This window comes from Ixodes scapularis, unplaced genomic scaffold (assembly GCF_016920785.2).
Source record: "Ixodes scapularis isolate PalLabHiFi unplaced genomic scaffold, ASM1692078v2 PGA_scaffold8__174_contigs__length_109621045, whole genome shotgun sequence".
NCBI classification, from domain to species: domain Eukaryota; kingdom Metazoa; phylum Arthropoda; class Arachnida; order Ixodida; family Ixodidae; genus Ixodes; species Ixodes scapularis.
In genome coordinates this window covers 106,991,083-107,006,189 of record NW_024609883.1, presented here as the reverse complement: position 1 = coordinate 107,006,189, position 15,107 = coordinate 106,991,083, and the positions used below count along the sequence as shown (strand labels likewise).

Below are 15,107 nucleotides of genomic sequence, written 5' to 3'. Positions count from 1 at the left end.
CGCGGCGCTCGTGCCACTGAATTGCTGGTGCTAGCCAGAGCGCCGCGACGGCAGAAATCGCGCCGCTCTTGGGCCAAAACCGCTGCATGTGAACTAGGCTTAACGTTTAAAGGCCGAAACCCACGCGCGCGAAAAATAAACCGCGAACATTGTGCTGAAATCGAAACGCCAAGAAATGATCTTCCCCTTTCTTTTTTTGGTAGAGAATTACGTGTACACATTTCTTGCGCGGAACTCCTTATTATGCTTTTTAACTAAAGCCAGATTGACTATCATCGTGCGGTAAATATAGACCCTAGTTTAAGAAAAAAAAAATAGCCTTAAACGTACGCTTCTCATGATTCGACTTCCGCGCGATTTTCGGTTGATATTTTCGAACGTGTGTTCCAGGGGCTTTACATGCGCTGGCCATTAGCGAACTTCGTACACTGCACACGGACGCACCCCCCTAACCTCAGTGGAGCGAATAATGTGCGCCGTGGCATTGACCGCGGTAAAACTTCACACTCAGAGCCACCGTACGGTCTGTTCTGTTTTTGAACCTCGTCATTGGCCGAAACCCCTCGGCAGCGACTGGCTCTCTCTCAATTGCGCTTCGTGGAAAAGTAGGCGCCGAAGAGTGAGTGAGGAGCACAAATTGACTCCTGGTCACACCCACGTATCTACGACCGGTATCTTCGGGTGCGACGCACTTGTCGGAATCGAAGCGACAGGCTGGCCGAGAGCGCAGTACGCGTCTCCGAGCGTCGATAAAGGGACGGCCGTGTCTTTGAACAGTGTCGGCGGCGGACGCCACCTGCGCCACTTCCCGCCACCGCGGAGGTCGCAACAGGTGTTCGTCGGACACCGGCAGGCGTCGGCACCCCCGAGATAACGAGGCCACTTCCCATACATCGTGCAGACGACACGAGCATCCGCGGACACTGCAGCTAAGCATGTCTGAACCATGTTTGCTTCGTGTGTGTGCTTGGAACATGAATGCGGACAGTTTTAACGCAAAATGTCTTATATGGCTGGCACCTAACCATTTCCGGTCGCCAACTGGGGAGTCGACAAGCCGACTGCCAGCCGAACGCCGACGCGGCGCTCTTCTCGTGACTGATTGGATACCGGTGCGAGCCGAACGTTTTCCTCGAGTGCACCCGGGTTACTCTCGGCATAAGAGGGGAGGCATCACGTGCTCAAAGCGGCGCTCTGCTTCGTGGACCCATCGCGCTCCGGGCTTCCCAGTGAATGATCTCGAGAGGAAGCGGCACAAATGCGGAGAAAGCACACGGCCTGCCTAAGGGACATTGGGCAGTCGTGCTGCTACTCGTCGAGCGCAGTGATCACCATTGGTGGCGAGGAAGCGCGCGCGAGTATATTCACACAAATACGCGTCTAGCAAACCCTCGTACACGGACCCGCTGTGATAGAGACGCTTTGCACGCACGCCAGATTACAGCTGCCATTGCTGATCTTCTGAGCCACTGAAACGGGCCTTGACGAGCCTCCACAAAGGCCAATGCTGAGGAGAAGAACACGATAGAATCTCAAATGGTAATAATCTGTCCTGCTATGGTAATCACGAAGTAAATTAAACAATAGGAGACAACAGCTAGTGATGGCGGCGCCCAAGCAAAGCTCCTGCAAAGTGACTGTAGTTACGATACTTTTCGAACTACTCTTCACGATGTGATGAGATGTGGCCACTTTGAGCACCCTATACAACACAGGGTAAACAACGAGCGGCCGGCACTCGGGTGGTGCACACCGCTTTTAGTGTGACAAATGTGGCCGCCATACAAAGACGCATGGAAGCGTGATGCCTGCCCGGTGATGTCCAAACAGAAAACGGACCGCCGGACTTGATTTTCCACTTCATATGGCGGAGTTGTGTCGCCCTCACGATTTCTGAAGTCTCCTGTTTGGACAGCCCTTTAGAACGCGGAACGCAGGCGTCCCGCGTTTGACTCCCGGATTTGAACGCGCTCGACGAGTGAAATGGAGACAAAGGCAGCTAGGTTTTAGGCCTTTCTTTATCTTTATTCAGGTAGCTCCTGCAGCGCCGTTGAGGCATCATTGCAGGGGGCGAACAACATAGAAAAAAACATTTCTGCATTCGCGGCAGAAACAGTTTCAACACTTAAATTGTTCCAATCCCTAATCAATCGAACCAGGGCTCAGCGTATTGACGTTCCCGCGCTTTCGTGTCCTCCTCTTCCTCAGTTTCTTGGTGCATAGCTGAGCTTCCGAATTAGATAACGGCAGGCTCCACTGATTTCCCTACACCCCCCCCCCCCCCCCCTTTATGGGGGTGTACCCCCCCTCTTGTTTTTTCTGAAGGCACCTCGTTAATTCACTACGATCCTCTATTCCCAATGCCCCCCCTCCCCCTAACTCCTCACCCCCCTAAAATTTTAGACACCCCTCTAATTTCCATTCCTGGGGAACCCCTGGCAGGCTCGAAAACAGGGGTGGCCAGAGTGATATGGGGTTAGAGCCGCAGAAAAAAACTACAAAAGTTTAGAGAGCCGCAGGGGAAAAAAAGAAGGGGGGGGGGGGGGGGGGGCTGCTTTTAACAAGAAATATTATGAAGGGAACAATTTTTCAAAGGGGGGCTAGTATAAAGGGCTGTTTATACTCCAACGTAACGTCGACGGGCGCGCGCGCCCAACCGCGTTGCCTGACGTTGCTACGAAAGGACAGTTTATACTCTGACGACAGGTGGAACGCCTCGCAACGTAACGCGCCCCGGCGCGCGCCAGCGAAGCTCACGTCGAGGCGGGCTGTTTATACTCCAACGTAACGTCGACGGGCGCGCGCTCCCGAGCGCGTTGCGTGACGTAGCTGCGAAAGGAGAGTTTATACTCCGAACACAAGTGGACCGCCTCGCAACGTAACGCGCCTCGGCGCGCGCCGGCGAAGCTCACGTCGAGGTAGGCGCTGCTCGAATCTCGGCGTCGGCCGACGACGGTCGTCACCCAGAATTCCTCGCGCGAGCGTCAGTTGGAAAGAAAAATGGCGAACGGAGGTGCCGCGGAGTGCGAACCGAGCGATCTGACGACGGACGAGGTTGAGCGGCTCATTGAAGCGGTGAGAGAGCGCGAGGGTCTTTATGACGTCGGTTCTCTAGAGTACAGGGATTCCAAGCGAAAAAAGAATGCCTGGGAGTCCGTGCGCATTGCCTGCGGCATCAAGTCCGGTAAGTTGACTAGGGTGATTTCATGTCCGCTTTGCTTGGCGTGACGACATCTGGCCATTTTGTTTCGAACGCTTTTTTTTTGTGTGTGTGTGTGTGTGTTGAAGCGCGTAAAAGAGCGTGTCCCTGCACGCGCGCGTGGCGCTGACTGTGCTACGGCCACGGTGTAGCTACGGCGACTATTTGCTTCCTGCAATTTCTTTGTATTTTCCCTGTGAGCGCGTGCTGTCGCCATCGGGTACTACAAACGATGGCATCATCCAAACAGAAAGACATTGAGGCGCTCTAGTTATTTAGGACTTCAAACAGAAAAGCAGTGCAAGCGGCTTACCTGACATAACAACTTGTTCAGCATTTTATTTTTGTATCACGTCTGCATTTGGCAGAACTGAATTTGACATATTTATTTCAGGTGAGGGCGCACAAAAAGCGTGGAAGCGTGTACGCGACAGGTATGTTCGGGAGGTCCGCGCCATTGAAGCTGCCACAAGGAGTGGCAGTGGCTTCGTCCGGAAAAAACAATGGGCCTTCCTGGAAATGATGTCGTTTTACGATAAACATATCCGACCCAGGAAGTATGTAAACAAAACATGAGTCCTTATTTGTTATCTAACTAAATTTCTCTCCCATATGTTAATCCCATTTGCAGGGCAACCACCAACGTAAAGGCACCACCTGTGGGCGACACAGCACAGTGTCTATTAATGGAAATGGTGGAATCTTCTCCTGACGACTCGACCATGCCCACTGACTTCGAGCCTGCCCAAGAAGAGCTGCAGTGCAGCCCCGAGGCTCCTGTCCCAGCCACGCCGTCCACCTCGGTTGTATCAACATCAAGCACCTCGAGGAGGTCATCAGGCCAGTCACAAAGGTGCCCAGGACCCCCCCATTCTGCACGTAGAAGGGAGGTTGACGCAATGGAGAGAGAACTTCTAAATAATTTAAGGACTAAAATGACACAGAACGAGGCGTTTGCCTACTGTGTAGCACAATCTCTAGATCGTTGGGACGAGGTCACCAGTGCCCAATTCAGGGCTTGTGTTATGCAGATTGTGTATGAGTATGAATGTAAATTTCAGCAGAAATAAAACGCCCCCGACCTTTGTGCATCTGAAGGCACACGTGTCCACTCATGTTTTGATAATATACACATTCTGTTAATATGAACTACATTTTCGAAGAGCAATCTCTGCGTATGCAATTCTAGTACATCGTTAGAAAAAAAAAACATAATCTGTGAAGCAGTCTATGTTAATCTGAATATTATTAACTCTCTAGTTCAATACTTCAGAATTCGTTCTTGGAGGCAAGCTGCAGGGATGCCTATCACATAAAATAGCTTGAAAGAACACCTACAGGCATTTTTCAAATTTACCCCAAGCGTCAAGGAAGTGGCTTGGAATGTAGGTACGCACGAGTGTGGACGATACCTTGCGCAGCGAGTGTACCTGCAAACCCGGCATGATCTTTGGTGCTTGTGTAAATTAGCAAAATGTCTAGTGCACATAATAGCATCATCTGCTACTCAGACACACAGCCTGCGCTAATACCGTTAATCAAACATGCTTTCTACCCATTACATTCGCTTCGTGGGTGGCACGCATTGCTCAAAACCTGTTTATATTTCCGAGAAAAATGCAAGTAGAAAAGCAGGCTTATCGAAAGTACATCTAGAATGTTATTTTACTCCTTTGTGGTGTAAATGAAAAGATTAAACCCGACTTTTGTAATTAATACGCAAGCTGTCCTATTTTCCAAGTGAGCCACTACTACATTCCTGCGGGTTCACTTAATAAGAAGCCAATCATTTGGTATGCGTGCCTGTATCTCAGTGGCAAGCGAAAAACATGGATGGCCAATATTCCTCGCTTGTGCCAATTACCTCGCTCTCCCCTGTACAACGAAATTCACCAAGGTAGGCAGGTAAGCTCTTTGAAGGTGAAAACAACGAGGGATTGCGAAATATATTTTGCCGGTCAACCCTGTTAAGCAAGCAGAGCAGAGAAAATATATACAATTTATTTGCAAGGAAAGAAAAAAATTGAACAGCATTGATAACAACCTTGTGTCGTCGTCTACTCCCTCGTCACTATGTCGTGTTGCCACGGGATGGCTCCCCTAGGGGAGATGAAGTGGTCTGCCAGCTGGTCCCTGATGCTGATTGCTGCTGGGCTGCTGTTGCCACCTAGGCTCCTGTTTACACCAACATTCAAAATGTCAGCTCGCCACTGACCATCCACACGGGCACCCCTCCTTTCACTGTCAGCATATCCAGGAGGGCGGTAGGCTTCATCCCTTGTTAGGAAGTTGTGGAGGCAGACTCCCGCTTTTATCATATTTTCACAGTGCTCAACAGTGCCATGCATGGGAGCCAGAAACGCCCGCCAGCGAGACACAAGTATTCCGAAGGCGTTTTCTACTGTACGCCTGCCCCGGGAGAGCCTGTAGTTGAAGACCTTTTTTCGGTAGTCCAAGCCTCTTCCGGGGAAAGGGCGCATGAGGTACGTTTTCAACGGGAAGGCTTCATCCCCCAGGAGGCACAGAGGTGGTGCAGGCTCTGCGATTACAGGGATCTGGAGGGTGTTGGCAGCTAACGCCTTTCCGAGGTTAGACTCTCTCAACACACCGCCATCGGACTGGTGTCCGGCAGCCCCAATGTCCACCAGTCGAAACCTGTAGTGGGCATCAACAACAGCGAGCAGCACCATCGAGTAGAATTTCTTGTAGTTGTGAAATATTGAGCCAGAGTTTGGTGGGCACCTGATCGCAAAGTGCTTGCCATCTATTGATCCAATGGCGTTAGGAAAGTTCCACTTGACGCAGAACTCCCTCCGGATCTCTTCCCACTGTTGTGATGTGGGTGGCTGCAGCACTAACGGGGAGAGGCAGTCCCAGATGGCTGGCAGCGTTTCCTGGAGGATCCCCGATAATGTTGCTTTATGCATGCGGTAACTTATGGCCACATGGCCCAGGGATCCTGGTGATGCAAGGAACCTAGAAATGTGAAAAACAAAATTGTGAGACTTAGTACCTAACTCAGAGCAACTGTTTAGTCAGTCATTTGCACTGTTTGTGACTAAGAACGACCTACGAGAGTGCTCCGTCAGACTTATACTGCTATACACGCAATATGTAAATATGTACTAAATGTGTTTGACTGACGCTCTACGGTGTTTTGAAATAGTTTCTACTCTAAAACCGCCCGCAAAAATAAGGGATTGGCGCATGAAGTGGAAATTGATCTCGAATATGAGTTTTACTGTGCTGATTTACTCATTAAAATTTTCAGTCTCAATTTAAAGTGCAAAAAAAAATGAATGACGATGTTGTCAAGTGGGTCAGCCTTTCTATTTAGTAAGATATGTGTTTGATGTAGTAAGTGTTACAATGATACGTTGATCCGCTTATTTATGAGTGTCTCAAAATAAAGTTACAAGGTAGTACTAATGGCCCGTCGAACATCAGTAACTGAACCTATCAAGTTGAAACTTACCTCGAATACATACCTCACTAGTCCCCTTTACATATTACAAATTCAAGTCTCTATTTAAAGTACGAAAAACTTAAAAAGAAAACTTTCCCATTTTAGGCGTTTTTTTCGTTCCAGGAGTTCAGACTTAAAATATTAATGCGTGCTGTACATCCAACCAGTAAAGGAAGCATTTGAGGTAAGTTTCTACCTGAAACGTCGCGTCCCGGATTTTTGCTGGCGATTTAAGAGCCCAAACTTTATTTTGAAACGCACTGTCAAGACTGGGCCTCTCAATTAAAATATCGGAGTAGATAAGAGCGCATAAGTTCCCGGTTTGAGGTATTTTAATACGAGTTGGGCGTGTGTACGGCGGTAGTACAGCGCTATAGAAGCATAACCTAATCAGTCAAGCATCCGCGAAAATGAAGTGTATATCAAATATGTAGTACATAGAGTGCCTCAATGTACTTCTGTTTTGGGGGATGCCACCGTTTGTAGTGCCCGATGCCGACAGCACGCGCTCACAGGGAAAATACAAAGAAATCGCAAGAAACAAAATGTTGCCTTAGCATAGTCACGCCAGCAGCGCGTGCAGGGACACACTCTTTCACGCTTTCAGAACAAAAAAAAAAAAAAAATAAGCGTTCGAAACAAAATGGTAAAATGTCATCACCCCAAGCAAAGTGCACATGAAGGCACCTTAGTAGTACATACCTCAGTGTGATGGCCAGCCGCTCAGCGGGCGAGATGGGAGAGCGATGTGTGGGCGAGTGTACAAGACGGTCGTGGACGAGTCCGAGCAGCTCGTCGAATGAAGCCTTCGTCATCCTGCAGAAAAGGAAACGACAGAATTGATTCACTATGATAAGCGACATGACTATCGACCGTCGCCTTACCTGAAATATTGGAAGTGGTATTCTGGGTCGGACTCGCGCAGCTCCTGTATTAGATGGTAAAATTCTCCAAACACTGTGCGCTTATCAAATATGTCTCGTACGTACATCGTGCGTGTTCTCTGGCGCCGTATTCGGCGCCATAAAAGCACCGCTGCAATTTTTTTCTTTTTTTGCTGATCTAAATACATCGCGAATCGGCTCTCCATGGTTCCTCCCGTCTGAACAAGTCAGGACAGAATGCAAACGGAAACGGAAATAAACCATCAGCTTATGTCGCGGTTGTCATGGCGACGCGCAGGCGCAACGCGAAGTGCGCGTCGGAGCGCGCTGGACCGCGATGGAGTATAAATGCCGTTGACCGCAACCCTTTCAGCGCAGCGCGTCGTGTCGTTGTTGACGACGAACGCCGGCGCACGTCACGTTCGTCGACGTCGGAGTATAAACAGCCCTTAACTGTCAGCTACAACAAATAACACCAGACAGGAGAACGTGTCTTCAACGGCTAAGCAAAAATGAATGCATGGTTCTTTGGCCAGCCACTGCCCCTGATGCCCGCTACCCGTATACAATGAAGGAAACAGGGTCACTGGACACATCTATGTGTCAAAAAAGTAGTCCAAGTGTATGTACAGTGCTAATCACGCTTGTCTATAACGCGCTGGCGGCGAACGCGGAAGGCTGCTCGCACGCTTTTTACAAACATCATTGCTCGAACAATAAACACACTAAAGCATGAGGGCGTATCAACCATGTCGTCATCAAAAAACAAAAATATATCACAAAGCACTTTACTTTTATCGCTTATCAAGGCTTGCTACTATGCAAAAAAAAAAAAAAAGTATATCAATTGATTGAATTCAACAGGATTGCGCATAGTATCGAGAGAATCCTACAGGACAAAAGCGCCGATCGCCGACAATGACACCACGAGTGCGCAAGACGTCCGAACAAGAATAGTGGGAATGAGCGAAGTGGCGGTTGTCCCAGCTGATAGAGTGGGCAGGACACCCCTCGAGCGGGCCGTTCCATGTTGCATCACGTGACTAGCTTAGTTTCCGCAAATGCCACCAGTCTAGCGCTTCCCGGAGAAAGCCGCACGCTCGCGCGTTATAGACAAGTGTGATTAGCACTGTACGTATTGCCTAGCACCAATATGAGAAAACTGTTAGTGTCGTATTATTGGAAATGCTGTATAATTGAAAGTGTTGTTGTTATTGATGCATCGCTGTGACTTGTTTCAATGTGCTGTTATGGTTATCATTCACGTGTGGAATCTTGCATTGATACCATATGACGTCGTTGCGAGTGTTATCGGTGCCGCCTATAAAACTGCGCGCCTATCGGACCCTGGGGGTTGTCGCTGCCTGGTTGTCCTGCTGTTTGGAATAAACCGCCTAATCACACTCGGCGTCTTAGGTACAACATTTAGCTTATCTTTTAGTTTTAGAAATTGTTTTTGTTTTGGAGAAAGAAAAGGGACGAGCGGGGCACACTTACTAGGGAGCCGCGAGCCGCACTTGAACCCGCGAAGAGCCGCACGAGGCTCGCGATCCGCAGGTTTTTGGCCAGCCCTTCTCTAAAGCTTTCTTATCTGGTCCGGGCCGCCTGCGCTACATTTGGACAGACGTAGAGAGTTTGTCTATGCGCCGTTATAACTGCAAAAAAAAAAAAATAATTTTTTTAGATGCTTTTAGCACGTGTCAAGAACAAACCGCCTGCTGGCGGGTGTGACTTTTCACGGAGATAGAACACTGGGCTGAGACACTTGGACTCTCCGCCAGCTTCCCCCTTCTCGGGGGGGGGGGGGGGGGGGGGGGGGGGGGGGGGTGTCCTCGACCGCAGTACTTGTTTCCTTTCAGGCGCCCCAGGCATTGTCGCCGACACGGTCACTAAGGACCGCGAAAACGTATTCGCGTGTTCATACAACAAGTCTGCCGCGTAGCGCCTGGCTTGCTCTCACGATGTTGGCGCAGATAAATGAAAAGCACTAATGTTTATGCAGTCACTGCCTACCGTTTCCCCGTCTTTCCCCCCCTCTCGGACGAGATGCGGCCTCAAGTGTCCGAGAAGGAAAGCCACGAAAAGGACACGAAGAGTGGTTGAGACATGGACGCGTTTCTGAAAGTAAAGGACACTGTTACTCGTTACTTAGATTTAAGAGGAACGCGTTAGTTCGGGTCAAAGGGTTACTTTCTCATTATGCTGAATGTGTCCTTTCTCTGAAACAATAGCCGCCTTCCAATATTTGGCGTCATTATTAACTCTTCGCTTTTCAACGCATTCATTCGAGGATAACTGTAGCAGCGTTCGCGGTAAAGTGTTACAAGTAACGGTGTTACGGGTAACCCGTTACTTTTTTCTGTAACGCAGTAACGTACTTGTCACTCTTTCAAAACAGTAACATGGGTAATGTATTTATCTTACTTAATTGGAGTAACTGGTAACGTATGGTTCCCTTACTCGCTACATCTTCTTCCCAAGACCTGAAAATGAGTACAGTTATATTTTTTTCTTCGTGTTTCTATACTTCGTTTAACCGTAAGTCCAGACGGAGCCAATGGTATACGTGCTGATGAGACCGATCAGATCAAGTCAAAAGGGCACCATCATGGTGTTGCTGTTCGTCATGTTTCTGTACGTTCTCAATCATCGCTGAACCAGTCATAAAAAAAAAAAATGAAAGGCCGAGTGACTTCCATTTTTGACGCTGGCTGATTGATCCCATTAGTACGTAGCGTGGGTTTGGACCTTACACGAAGTATAGGCGCCGAGTCAAATTATTGCATTCATTCCACATGTCGCGAAGTTGTGCTCCCGCGACTGTTTACTCTAGCTTTACTCTAGGTTTTTACCAGGGCACGGCACGGCTCATGATTTCTGCCGGAATCGGGAGGCCCCAAAAGGGAGCGAACGTGAACGCCGCGAAGGTACACCCAGTTTATAGAACCCCGCGTGAGAGATGTTTTGTCTTCTTGGCCATGTCTGCTTGTGGGATCTCCACTTCGGGAGTGGTTTTATTCCGCCTATAACTTCTTCGTATACGAAGGTGTTTCGTATTGTTTATAGCTGCTCTCGTTAGCTTCGTTCGTAATGTGTTCTCTGATGATGTCTCGAGTATGCGCTTGTTTTTGGGACGTTCGCATTTGCTTTGGGCTCCGAGCCTTTTGATTAGCTCTAAGAAAACCTTCTTTGATTAGCTGCCAAGGTGGCTCCAGAATACTGTTGAACTCAAAATAAGCAGCCGCCAAATATTTTTATCGCGCGTGAAAGATCATTAAGCTTTCGCTTTATTCAAACCTTTTTTTGCGTGGCTCTTCGTTTCCACTTTCTCCGGCCCCACGGAACACCCCGGCCTTTTCGGCCAAGCGACAGAGCCACCTCGCGGCAACACGGGACGACGCGTATAGACACCGAACGGCGAACTGCGTAACGCCGAACGAGAGCCTGGCTAGCCCCGCGCTTTCAGCGTCCTCGCCAAGCACGCAGTGCCTGCGGTGAAAGCAACGTCCAGGGCAATACGCTCGTGTTTCTAATTCTTCAGCTTCGGCTTCGCACGCAAAAGAAATACGTCTCTCTCCAGCCGGTATTTCGAAACCCACTTTCACGTCCTTTCCGTCGGTTGGCCTGTCCTCCTGCCGCCCAAGCTCTGATCTTCGAACTCCGGTATGGGCCGCAACCGTGCTTGGCGTCACAAAACGACAGGTTAGATGGCGGTGCGAACGTAAAGCTCGCCAGCATCACAAGCTTGAGGGAACACTCAAAGCAAAGGGCCTTGAAGGGGGGGGGTTGCTTATGGGGTTGAAGCCTAGCCGAAATGCAGCCGACCCTATACTAAATTACGAAGGGGGGCTAATTAATTCTACGTACTGAAGATATAAGGCGCGAAGGGAGAGACAAGGACATAGCACTGTCCTGTCTACTTTATGTAGGCAGAACAGCGCTTTATATTTTTAGTATGTCACCCTATTCGCAACTCCAACGCCCTGCAGATGGCGGGGAGGTAGTTCCAAGACGGTTCTTTGGTACCGTCTTTTTGGATTGGAATCACCGAATTACAAGCTACCTATCTTCTTAGCCCGCCAATTTCGGTCTACCATCCTCCTGTCGGACACATGGTGCGAGGGCTCCTATAGGCAGGAAACTCGTAGAAACAATATAAGCGGTTACGGGTAATTTTCGTATTTCCACAAATAATCAGATTGCTCTTGCGACTACCTAGTAATAAAAGTGACCAAATGATTACAAAGTTAGCGCAAAAAGTAATAATACAACTAGTTAAGTTACTTGTCACGTGTATCGTACAAGTCCCGAGCGCACCAAACAGCTTGCTCTTTTTTTGTGTGTCCTCTTTCTTCCCTTTCGGTCGGGCGACGCGAGAGTCCGAAGACTGGGTCGTCGTTCTCGGCGACGATAAAGGCGGTCGACGTCCCCCGCTGTCCAGCGCTTGGCGAGCGGAGCGGCGCGGCCGACCGCCGAGGGGCCGGAGAGAGACCCCGTGGGAAAATGGCGCCGCCGAGATTCCCACGCCCTTCCCCCTCCTCCGATGACGTAACGAGTCGCGTGCCGCCGTCGTCCCGCCGACGACGGACCGTCCCGCGGGATCTCGTTCTCGACGACGCTGCCGCGGACGTACTTACTACGCCCGGGGGGCAGGGTGGGGCAGGGGGGTGCCTCTTGGGCCTCCTCGAGTACGCCCCGCCACACCGTCCTCCCGTCAGCCGACAGTGGGGTGGAAGCTAGTCGCTCGTCCGACCAATGAACGGCCTCCTTTTCACCACCCGATTCTCTGCGCGAGGGTTCAGGCCACATCGTTATCGTGTGGCGAAGGAACCGCGTAGGACTGGTTCAATGAGAACGTACGTTCAGCCGTACTGTCAGCTTAGGGGTCGAAGGAGTATAAGCGAACAGAGCCCCAGTAAGAAAAGTCCGTCTTCTCGCTGATTATTACTGATTTACTGGGTAAATTTTAACTAGCTCGCCGCTATTTTATGAAGATGCGCACATTTCAAACGCCAAAAAACGTACTTTTCTTTGCTCCGGCACCCGAGTGTCGTAAAAATTACTTCCTGCGGCGTATTCATAATGCGCAAAACTTTTTTTAATTTTTTTTATGTGGCATTGAGTATAGTAATTTGTAGAACCGGACCGTGGTCACTCGATCACGTTTCCACCAGCGCCCACGCGTAGGGACTGCGGAGTCGGGTGATGACAAGGGACGTTCGGTTGGTCGAGCGAGTGCGTAGCTCCCAGCGCACTGCCAGCTCAGGGGTGAACGTAGCTTGGGAGCACGCTCCTCCCACGAGCAACCCCTTTTCTCTCGCCCCTTTCCTCGGTTCAAGTGGCTGCGGACAGTGAGCCGTAAATGAGGCAGCCCATCCCGAGCCACCCAGCTGGCCTCCCAGCACCGCGTGATCGCGCTCTCCGCATGCGAGGCCAGCGGAAAACGCTCACCCCGCGTGCGTCTCATTGGTTCGGTTCATCTTGCGAGAGCTTAGGATCGAGGACGGCGTTCCGCTCGCGTATTTTATGCGCAGAGATGCGACGTCAGAGAAGGGGAGGAGCTACGCCAGATTACGCTGTACCATGATCGCTCTGAGCGCAGAAGACTGAATGGTACGAGGCTGCGAGGGTGGGTTATCGTGAACACCATGGGGGGGAGACGAGGACCGAGAGCCTGGGGGGGTTCGCTGTGTCGACGTCCTGCTTCGCTCATAACCGGTCGCTGATGCTCCGGCAAGCGGGACGCTCCAGTCACGCGTGACGTCATCCAGTCATCATCATCATCATCGTGTTTATTTATTCGTTATTTTATTTGCACCCTCTGGGCCTGGTGACCTCACAGAGGGGGGACGGTATTATAGCGCACAAAAAGTAAACGAAACGAGGGAATCATTGTAGAGGGTCGTATTAGTCGGGTTACAGCATTTTTTAAAAACAACAGAATGAAGAAATTTCGCAACGAATGAAGGTCCAGGCAGTAGGCGTATCGAGGTATGAATGATTTAGAATGGGCATTGGTGTGACATTGTGGTATGATGGTATCCCTACTTTAAGTAGGTTATCTCTGCGTGATGATAGGTAAGAATGGTTCGAGTGGAAGTACATATTTCAAGATGAAAACATATGTTTTGAAACGAACATAAACGAGAAGTTTTTCGGCGCAAACAGAGATTAGGCAAGGATCACACTTGGTTGTATACGATGGGAATTAGAAAGACTAGGTCAGGAGACACCTGTGTGCTGGAGGTTGCCCTTCTTGCCGAGAAAGACAGATTCAGTGGTGCGAAATGTATGCTGCAGTAGATAGGCGCTCAGCAGCAAGGTCACCAGAATACCAGCTGATGTGGCGCAAGTGCGAGCCATGTTTCTATGCCGGTGGTTTTCGAGAAACCGGGCGTTTATTGTCATACAGGAGGCTGCAACTCCACCAGAAAACATGTGTAGCGGTCATGATAAAATTCGGTAGCTTTCAGGCATCACACAACACAACTATACGGAGGAGATGTGCAAGGACAGACGCTGTCCATTATCAGTGTGGCGTTGAAATTGTTTAGATTTTTTTTTTCAAACAGCATAACCTTTTTTGATCATGATGCAGAAACAGCGTGAAAACAGGGACGGAGCAGAAGAAACACGCAAACAGAACGAACGCTGACTCGCTACTCAAGTTTTCATTACTTGAAACAGAAAGTACGAAACATAAAAATAACGAATCCAAACAGGCCCTATCGGTCAGATATGTGTCGGACCTCTTGCCCTATCACCCCCCTTCCCGTCACATTACCACGTAGCCACCTCTCACTCTCGCGCGCAAAAAATTCAATTTTTTTTTTTTTTCGAAAGCGCTTTTGACGCTTCACTAACGCACTGATCCCCAAGGCTGACATCGTGAAAAGCCTCGAGCACGTCTCTCGTCGTTCTGCTTTCCTCTTCCTAAAAGTACAGCTTCACGGAAGTAGTGTAAACCGTTTTTTGGTGACGCTACAATTTTAGGGGGAAAAAAAAAAAAAACAAAGAATGACGAGGGAAGTGCTCGAGGCATTTCACATCGTCACCCTGGGGGGATCAGTGCGTAAGTGAAGCGTGAATAGCACCTTCGGAAAAATAAATATTGCGCGCGAGAGTGAGAGGTGGCCACGCGATGACGTGACGGCTGTGGGGGTGATATGGCAAGGGGTCTGACACACGTCTCACTGATTGTGCCTATTTGGCAGAGAAAGAGACATCAGAACGGCGAGCTCTGATTGGAAGGATTAGAGGGTAGACCGGAAGCTATAGCTGCCTTTGTCTCCACTGCACGCGAGGAGCGCGTTCGAATGCGAAAGCCGAACGCCAGAAACCTGCGTTTCGCGTTCCAACGCGTTCGTCGAGTGAAATGGAGACAAAGCCTGCTACTTTAGGCCTACCCACTAATCCTTCCAATCAGAGCTCTGCGATCTGATGCCTCCTCCTCTCCCTCCCTTTTCGACGTACAGAATTTGATTTTGAAGTTTCGGGTACCGCGGCTCGCCAGAAAGCTGGCAGGAGATCCCGTCTCACTTTCAGCATGAGGGACATA

General features: G+C 49.8%; 1 protein-coding gene across 1 annotated transcript; it reads right to left on the bottom strand.

Moving 5' to 3' along the window:
* Positions 1-5,147: 5,147 nt before the first annotated feature.
* Positions 5,148-7,821, bottom strand: LOC121833509 (putative nuclease HARBI1). Its single transcript, XM_042286858.1, has 3 exons — positions 7,550-7,821; positions 7,368-7,481; positions 5,148-6,175 (listed from the first exon to the last, which is right to left on the bottom strand). The coding sequence occupies exons 1-3, from the start codon at positions 7,753-7,755 to the stop codon at positions 5,257-5,259; spliced, it is 1,239 nt and encodes a 412-aa protein (XP_042142792.1). The 5' UTR covers positions 7,756-7,821; the 3' UTR covers positions 5,148-5,256.
* Positions 7,822-15,107: the final 7,286 nt, after the last annotated feature.

Bases quoted from the DNA above. Each gene is read 5' to 3' on its own strand.
- LOC121833509 (XM_042286858.1), bottom strand. From the start codon at position 7,755: ATGGAGAGCCGATTCGCGATGTATTTAGATCAGCAAAAAAAGAAAAAA. The intron at 7,482-7,549 runs GTAAGGCGACGG...CCTTTTCTGCAG, and splicing joins TACCACTTCCAATATTTCAG to GATGACGAAGGCTTCATTCG. The intron at 6,176-7,367 runs GTATGTACTACT...TCACATTTCTAG, and splicing joins CGGCTGGCCATCACACTGAG to GTTCCTTGCATCACCAGGAT.